This window comes from Triticum urartu, chromosome 6A (assembly GCF_056163025.1).
Source record: "Triticum urartu cultivar PI428250 chromosome 6A, HENAU_Tu73, whole genome shotgun sequence".
NCBI classification, from domain to species: domain Eukaryota; kingdom Viridiplantae; phylum Streptophyta; class Magnoliopsida; order Poales; family Poaceae; genus Triticum; species Triticum urartu.
In genome coordinates, this window is record NC_141878.1 from 426,144,221 (window position 1) to 426,153,203 (window position 8,983).

General features: G+C 48.5%; 1 protein-coding gene across 1 annotated transcript in view; it reads right to left on the reverse strand.

The window, feature by feature from the left end:
• LOC147965522 (uncharacterized) overlaps positions 1–8,748 on the reverse strand; it is a 28,054-nt gene extending 19,306 nt beyond the window's left edge. Inside the window, exon 1 of the mRNA XM_087530494.1 lies at positions 8,702–8,748. Coding sequence (XP_087386620.1) covers positions 8,702–8,748 — 47 coding nt within the window. The remainder of the gene's footprint in view (positions 1–8,701) is intronic.
• Between the last annotated feature and the right edge of the window lie 235 nt (positions 8,749–8,983).

An 8,983-nucleotide genomic window follows, 5' to 3' on the forward strand; every position in this document is an offset into this window, starting at 1 on the left:
ACGATGGAGATGAACAATATCTCGTGGAGCCCCGTTTTGCGGTACGCCACACCCCTCCCGATGAACAGGACCCCCGTTTTGACCATAGCGCTCCAACACAAGTCCGTTTCCTTCGTTTTGCGGTACGCCACACCCATCCCGATGAACAGGACCTCCGTTTAGACCGTAGGAGGTCCGTTTCCTCCGTTTTGCGGTATGCTAGACCCCTCCCGATGAACAGGATCCCGTTTCGAACGTGGCCGGTCGAACACAACGCCGTTTCCTCCATTGTGCGGTACACCAGGCCTGGTTTCCATCGGCTGTTCCATCCAAGCCCTCCTGATGAACATGACGACGCATTCCGTTCCGACCCAGCCGGTTGGCTCCCCATGAACACGATGATGACGCTGTTTCTCCATTCCGACCCAGCCATGTAAACGAGCCCTAGTCGTACGTATGCGCGAGTAGGCGTTCGAGACTGCCCGTATGTACGTACATGGCCGTATTTTCTTTCTTGCACACTGGCCGCTGTACGTACGTGTACATGCTACGTGCGCGCCTCTACATGGACCAGTATGTACGTACACGTTCATGACCAGAATGAAAACACTACGCACGCTTCGACCAGGTGGGTCCCTACTATCAGGCACTTCCTTGCGTGCGAAGATGTAGGTGGTGGGTCACGGCAGTCAGGGGGGTGAATCGTTTTTTTGCCCGAAGGCACTTCCTTGCATGCGAAGATGTAGCTGGTGGGTCCCAGCTATCAGGTGGAGGAATAATTATTTTGCGCATAATAAGGTGGCACTTCCTTGTGGCTGCCGTGGACCCAGCTGCCAGCCTCTCCACATACAGTACTCTTCCGATGGAAGTCGGTCATTGACCACATTGACCACGCCGAACCAAGGAAACCACGGCGGTGGACAACAGTGAGGCCTAGGAAGGGGACGACGTGGAGCCGGGAAAGACGCGGCAGTGGATACCCACGCGGAGAGGAGTATGAGGGTCCACTGGTTCGGCTGCGGTGTGAGGCTGCCGTCGCCGTAGAATAACAGGGGGTGTGGGTGAGTGGAGGGATGGCCTGGCCAGTGGTGGCAGTAGTAGGGGCGGTGAGGCCTCCGTGGCAGCATAGCCGGCCACGGGAGGTAGGAGCAGGCGGCACGACCGGCGCTGCTTTGAGCGACTGGAGCAAGAAGACCCGAGGTTGAAGAAGCACGACGGGCGTTGGACGGACATCGTACGGTCACTGCAGCTAGAATCGGTGCGCCCCAGATGTCAGGGGGAGGAATCGGTGCGCCCTAGAAGACCAGAGGTTGGCTCCCCATGAACACAACGATGACGCATTGACTAAGTTGACAAAGCCCTTGGTACGCGTCAACTTACTAGGCTCACAGGTCAGCTTCCGAAACGGTGCACCCTAGATGTCAGGAGGAGGAATCATTTTTTGGGCGGGTGAAGCTAGAATATCTGAGATTGAAGAAGAAGCACGACATCCATTGGATGGACATCCAACGGCCACTGCTGCTAGAACCGTGTGTTGACTATAAGTTGACAAAGCCTTGCATACGCGTCAACTCTCTTTTTTAGGGGACGCGTCAACTTAGTAAGGCCACAAGTGTGTGTCAGAGAACTTATAGCCCATTTGAGATTTGTAAGAATGTGTAGCCAAATTTTAAATTCTAATGGAATTTGCTACAACCCATTTACAATTTTTAGAAGTACAACCCATTTCAACCAACTGTTCAAAACAAAATTCAATAAAATTTCCCACATTTTGATGGGATCCGAAATATTTTTATCCCGAAATTTCTAGTCAGATTAAATACAATTTCAATATAAGTTTATGTTACGTAAAAATCCAACGAAACTTTGTGCTCGCAACAATTAATGAAATTAAAATTTTCAATATGCAAAAATAATATTTTATAAAGTAATTACGTGTTTGGTGCATTTTTTATAGTTACTGCCTAGTTTTTATAATTACATCCCATTTATTATTTCTTAAAGCCCATTTTCTTGTTAAGCCTAATGCATCCCTCCTAGGAAAGATTTGCAGCCCAGAGGGGCGGAGAATAACAACTTGACCTTGCCTGGGTATTCCTAAAAAAAGTATAGCTGGGCTAGCCATTTTCAGCTTGAAAAAATTAATATCTGGGCTGGATATCTGGCCTGGGCTAGATGGGCCACAGCCCGCCCAGTTAATACCTGTAGCGATGTTTTCGTTGTTGTTCAGAGGAGAAAAATTAATATCTGGGCTAAACATCGCTCAAGAAAAACTCTGCAGTGCTCACACCTCAAAAACACAAATACTGCTCGAGCTGCTTGGTCCCAGCTGCCGGCCGCTTCTTGTGCAATTCTCTCGTTTATTGACTACATAGGTTGACAATGGTGTGGGACTGTGATGTCAGGAAACCAGGAGGAAGCAATTTTTTTTATAGTTTTATATACTAATATGGAGGCACTTGCGTACGTGTGGCTGTGGCCCTGGTGGGTCCCCACTGTCATCCTCTCCAAGTAAAGTCATGTCCTCATCCTCATGTCCGTTGACCATGTTGACAACGCGAGACGGTGGCGCCACTGCGAGCACAACAACTCGAAGGACGACGGAGAGGGCCTCGCAGGCCCTACGGATGGTCTGATACAGCGCCGCTGCTCATTCAGGAAGCCAGGATCATAGGGCCACATGTCCGCGATGGCATTGTCGTTCGCTTGTTCACCGGTGCTCGTTGAGGAGACGGCGGTTGCAGCACAGGTCCTCCTGTGCTGGTAGCTCTTCCGCCATTAGGGCGTCGAAGTGTGGCCGCACCTGCTCTATGGTGAACACGGCATGAACCGGCTTGGACAGTGGCGCCGGCTCTTGGTCGGAAGCTACGTCCATCGTATGATTGTCGTCGCTTAGCTCAGCGAGCTAGCTGGCGAGCCAGCATGTCCGGCTACTGGACCGACCCGCTGCCAAGCATGAGTGTGACTGCCCTGGCCCACCCAGACTGCCTCCCTCGCCCGCGCGCGCTTTCCGCCCGAAACGGTCAGCGCCGCCTGCCCCGCTTCCCGGTGCAGGCGATTGCTGCGCCTTCAAACGACACAAGTGTCGTCCGTCCGTCCTTCTGCCGCCCACATTAATGATACGCGGTTGCCGAGGCGGCTACTCCAACGCCACACGTCCGTCCCTCCGCCATCCACCATTGCTATATAAACTGCTGCGCCTGCCATAGCCGCAGTCATCCGCATCCGTTCCCTTTCTCCTGTCCACACCACTACTGCCCACCATGGCTTCCTCGCGCTCCAGCACTCTTCGGGATGGGCGGACAACAGACCACAAGGAGATGGCAGCCATTGCTGCCGATTGGCTGGCCGGTAGGCCACCAGAGGACGACGACGTCCCAATGGAGAACATGGTAGTCGACGATCCGGCGCCAACCCCCTCCTCCGTGCCATCCTCGCCGGCGCATTGCACCATGACCATCGATGAGGCTCGTGCCCAATATATGGACACGGTGATGCAGAAGCGTGAGGAGCAGTTCCGGGAGGCGCAGGCCGACACCGCCTACAACCACCATCTTCTCCAGGAGCACCTGCAGGCAGAGGAGCAGATCGCCGCGGAGTGGGCGGAGCAGGAGGCGCTGCTCGACTCGTACCGCTCCGCCCGCGAGGGCCGCCTCGAGCACTGGCGGTACCGCATGTGGGTGGTCGAGGCTGCGGCCGCCTACAAAGAGGGCGATGAAGCGGGCGAGGCGATGTTTGGCGAGACCGAGGATGAGGCAGAGGACAATGTCGGCTCCGACGAGTCCCTGCTCCGCTGGCGTCGACGAGGCCTTGCTCCGCCGAGGCCCCGCGGCGCCAACAACGAGGCATAGGACACTACCAGCTCAGCCGAGGCCCCACCCTGCCGCCAATGAGGGGGAGGATTTCCCCTGCTCTACCAAGGTGCCGCCCACCGGCAACGAGACAGAGGACATCGCTGGTTCTGCCGAGGCCCCGCCCCGCTGCCAACGAGGCCGCGCCACACAGAAAACGAGGAAGAGTAGAACACGGTAGGTCGCCGCCGCTCGGGTCCAAGTAAGGCCACCGCTGCTACCCTCCGGTTGCTGGCACTGAGCTGCACATCATGGAGCAATTCTATGATTACAGGATGATTGAAGAGCGCTCCGTGGTTGAGCAAGCTCATGCGATACTGTCATTTGCTAGAGAACTTGAGCCCAGATGCAGGTGGGTAGCTTCGGTTAATTAATTATACCTCCAGCGCACCCCTTTTTAGTTGAAGAATGTATGAAATGTAATGAAATCCGGCATGTTTATATGAAATCCGACCGTGTATGAATGCATTTATTTTGATTTGTTCAAATTCTTGTATCACTGGCATTGGATGAACATGCAAAACAATACGTACTAGCATTATTCCTAGGGTGATCACCTCGTTTGCAGCAGTTTCACATGTACTCCCTCCGGTCCTTTCTAGTCTGCATACAAGTTTTGTCTCCAGTCAAAGTATCTCTACTTTGACCAATCTTATAGAAAAAAGTATGCACTTTCACAATGTGCGAAGTAAAAAGGAACAGAAGGAGTACAAAGAGTTTGAGAAGCTTTTTAGCGTTCCTGTACATTGCAATCAAACACACAAGCCTGACAATTCATAGAGAACATTCAAAACAATCGATGATTATGCATCTCAGGGATTCACATGTCAGAGCCAATATTTACTTCACAACTAAAGAATAAAGAAAAATGGATCGACACTGCTGAGAGCAAAGGGCGTCCCATTCAAAAATATCAAACACATGTCTTCTTGCTAAAATCAATGAGCAAAATTTGATAAGGTTGTCCCATTCCAAAATATCAAATGCCTATGATTGTGGAATGTGCAGGGTTTGCCATCAGTTCGAACATTGTCATGGCACCTCGTGCTAAATAAACCAGTTGTTCTTCTTGTGCAATTCCACCAAAACCTACCAAATTCGCTCGACACCTCCTTTCTTGTGGTGGAAATGAATGATTCGATGTATTCATGAACATTTTGTGCAGTTCCCATTGAAATCAAGCTGAGCATCCCTGTTTGCACAAATACAAAAAAAGTGATTAGTATAAAGCAAACTGTATTATGAATTGATAGTTTAAACATGCACCTACATTGTCCATGTAGAGCACACTTTTAGAAAAATGGAACTCACCGGAAAGAATCCTAGAACAACATTGTACTCACGCATCACAACAAGAAAATGGAGATTTGTCAGTCCTTCTGAGCTGAAGTTAGTTTGGTCTTGTGGGGGGTAATGTAACCATCCTTCAACTGCTCCTTCTGATGAGAAGATAGACAAGGCTTCTTCATCCTGGCATAATCGGAACTAGTCACTTCACGTACTCCATATTCTTCTTCAGAGGAGGATGATCCTGTTGTGCAAAGACAAGAGGACAACTAAATGCTAGCATCCCTGTTTTCTCAGAAAAAAGGAAAGGAAATATTTAAAACAACACAGATTAAGCACTTCTCAAGGACAATACTACTTTTTGACGACAGTATCTAAACAGTAGCACAACACCAATAGAGATGACAAAGCTCAATCATATGGATGAAATCAGTGGGCGAGTACCAACCTTTGTCAGGAGACTTATTGTGTAGAGCATACAGATGAAGCACTTCTCCGGAACCATCTGTGGATATCTACTGTGGTGGCCATGCTTACTATATACCCTTCGATTAGTTTAATGTTTCCAACATCTTCTTGTGCAGTTCCACAAAAATATATGGTATCTTCAAAGAAGATCCCTGTTTGCACAAGTAGAGATAATTATGTATTACATTAAGAGTGGCATGAAATCAATGGCAAAACAATTGCTCGTTCCAGCCATAGCAATAAATTAAGATGCAAAACTATATCATTACTTGTGTCATCACAGTTCCAGTGCTTCATTACAACACCGGGAGTTGATTTTGTTTTTCTTCTGCTTGTTCTTCCCCTTCATCACTTGGTTCAATAACAGACAAGCTTCGCCTTCAATGTAAGATTTGGCATGTCAATTAGGTTGCACAAGTATAGCACTAAACAATGACATTAATTTTCTGATGAAAGTGGCAAAATACAGGACAACAGTTGTGAAATATCCTTATCTTACCTCAATGGGATATTACTATGCACATACAGATTGGAAGTCTTGTCTCCATTTGTGCAGTTCACTAAAATCAAGCAACATTATCGTACAAGTAGCACAACATATGAAAGCACACTTCAGAATCATGTGAAAGAAGGCTAGTACTGACCTCTCATGACGCGGAATTCAAACAACTCACAAGAAGAAGATCTGAACCAAATTTGCCAACACGGATAGGAAGTAAGATCTCCTCTTGTGCAGTTCCACTAAGATCAAGCAATCAAACAACATTGTCGGTGTGACATTTTGGTTGAACTGCACAAAACACTCTTAAAACAAAAGTGTTTTGTGCGGTGCAACAAAAGGTCATAATGGCAACGAGGTGAAGTAGATAACCCTGTTTACACAGAGGTGCAAAGGAAACAACTAGTGGTCAATAATTGTGGATGACACAGAAGCCAACAAAAAGAAGCATCTACCTTATCTAAATGGGAAAGAAAGCAAGACAGTACCATTTCTCAAATGGTGGCATTGTTTAATATTAATAGAGAGATTATATTAACAATAAAATTTGTTAAACATGTAATTTGCTTTTAACTGTGGCATTGCATCAATTTTCCAGCGGCATTATTAGAGGGTGTTTTTTTACAGGGACATTTTGGTGGAGGGACTAAAAAAACTCCGTGTCAATCCCATCTAAACCAAACAGGAGGGACTTTTAGGGACTAAAAGTGGGCATTTGGGACTAAAAAAGAAGACCCTGAGGGAGAGTCTTTTTGGGACTTTTTCCAATAGTTGCCCCTGCCATGCATCACACCTTGTCTCTATTAGTTCATTACTAGGGGCAACATGGTCTTTTAGCATGTCATTTAATAACCTCTAGTCCATGTTTAGTCCTTGGAACCAAGCAGGTAGGGACTAGGGAGTTTTTAACCAAACAGGGCCTTAGATTAACAACAGCTAAACTGTTGCATGGGACAGTGGACGCACCAGCACCATGTGCATCTACCGATGTACTGTGGTGATGCACAGTCTGTTGCAACAAAGAACAAACAACCAAGGAGCATGTTTGTGTTGGTCCCAGTTTTGTTATCTTTAGACACGTTTCCCTATGTGACCGCAGCAAATCAAGTCCTGCTCAAACTCTACAGCCTTGTCCCCCAAAACAAAAGATCAGTTCATTACAGATGTGCGTACTGCGTTTGTCATTGTTTTCCCTTTTCGACCAACGTAGGTGCTAGATAGCCAGTATGTACTCGTACTTCCCCCCTTCCTTTCCTCTTTGAACCACGTCCTAGATTTATGCTATACAACTTTCCCCCATTCCTTTCCTATTTGAACCACGTCTTAGATTCATGCGATACAACTTTCCCCACTACTTTCCCCCTTCATTTCCTTTTTGAACCACGTCCTAGATTCATGCTATACAACTTTTCCCACTACTTTCCTCCATTCCTTTCCTCTTTGAACCACGTCCTAGATTCATGGTATACAACTTTCCCCACTACTTTCCTGTTTGATCCAACACCTATATTCGAGTGCAGAAGCGGAAAAAGCCCACATGCAGCTAGAGAAATGCATGTGGAATAAGTAAATTATACCTTAAGGTTCTTGGGGTGTGGTTCGTTGGGCGACCGGAGGCCGTTCGGCCCACACTATGTACGGTGGCGAAGAAGAAGGGGTCGGATGCCCTCCCGTGCCACCGCTGGGTGAAAGTGAACAACTGCGCCGGTAGTGGATTCCCTCCCTCGCCAACGGCGACAGCGTTAAGCCTCCTTCCCTTCCTGGCGGACAGATCCTGTCGGGTCTTTGACCAGCAGTGAGGGGGAGAGTGTAACGCCCCGAGACCGGCGCTTCACATGCCTTCCTTGTATTCCATGTTTCGTCGTGTGATTTGTTTGGTTTGTTGCATTCATCTTTGCATCATGTGCATTGCATCATGTCATCTTGCATCCCTTTTTAAAACTCAACTAAATAAAATGCATAGATCTTTGATCTATTTAAATTGAGGGAACTCCCATGGTGATTTCTCTATATAACATATCCTCCCAATATATTAGGGAGCTATAGTAGATATTCTAACACACGTGCAAAGATAACCCCATGCCTTTTCTTTCTCAATTCCTCGTCTCCAAACCTTGCTGATAATTCTTTCTCCATTTTTTGAGGCTCCTCCAAAAGTCTCAATATTTTTGGACCTTCCCTAACCTCACTTCCTATTCAAATCTTTTGGATTTAATTTCAAATGAGTTTGAATTCAACTTCAACCGCATGCCCACTTCTATTTTTCCGGGATCAGGCTCATTTTTATGAGTCCGGGAAAATTACCCGCTTGCGCAAATTCTTGTCCTATCTCTTCTTTATTCTCCTTTTTTTCTTCTTTGTTTTTTTCTTTTTTTCTTCTGTTTTTGGAAGAAGAAGAGAGAGGGAGAGAGAAGACCAGCCCAGGCCGGCCTCCCTAGGCCCACCAAACCCCTATGGCACTTGGACCATCCTCGAGGCCCATCCTAACCCTAACCCCCATCTCCCGATCGACCCCCTCTGCTTTCTCCCACAACGGCGCCTCCCCCTTGATTCCCTTCCGCTCGATCCCCATCTCTCCCTTCGTTCTCCTCCTGCGCCGCCAGAGACACACACACACATCGCACCCCGCAGCCACTCCATTTCGATCCCCTGCTCCAACTCCATGGCGCCACCGCCGGCAAGCCCTGCCTCTGCGCCTCCTTCCCCATTGTGCCATGGCCTTCCTCCAGTCCCAAGTGCTGCTCCTCCTCCACGCCACAGCCACCTCCTCTCCTGCTCCTGCTTCACTTGCCGCCACGCTGGCCATCAACTCCGGCGTGCGCTGCCTTCGCGTCCGAGCTGCTCTGCTCCGCCCCTCCCTTCTCCTCTTCGGGTTCGTTCCTAGCGCCTCCGTCGCTCC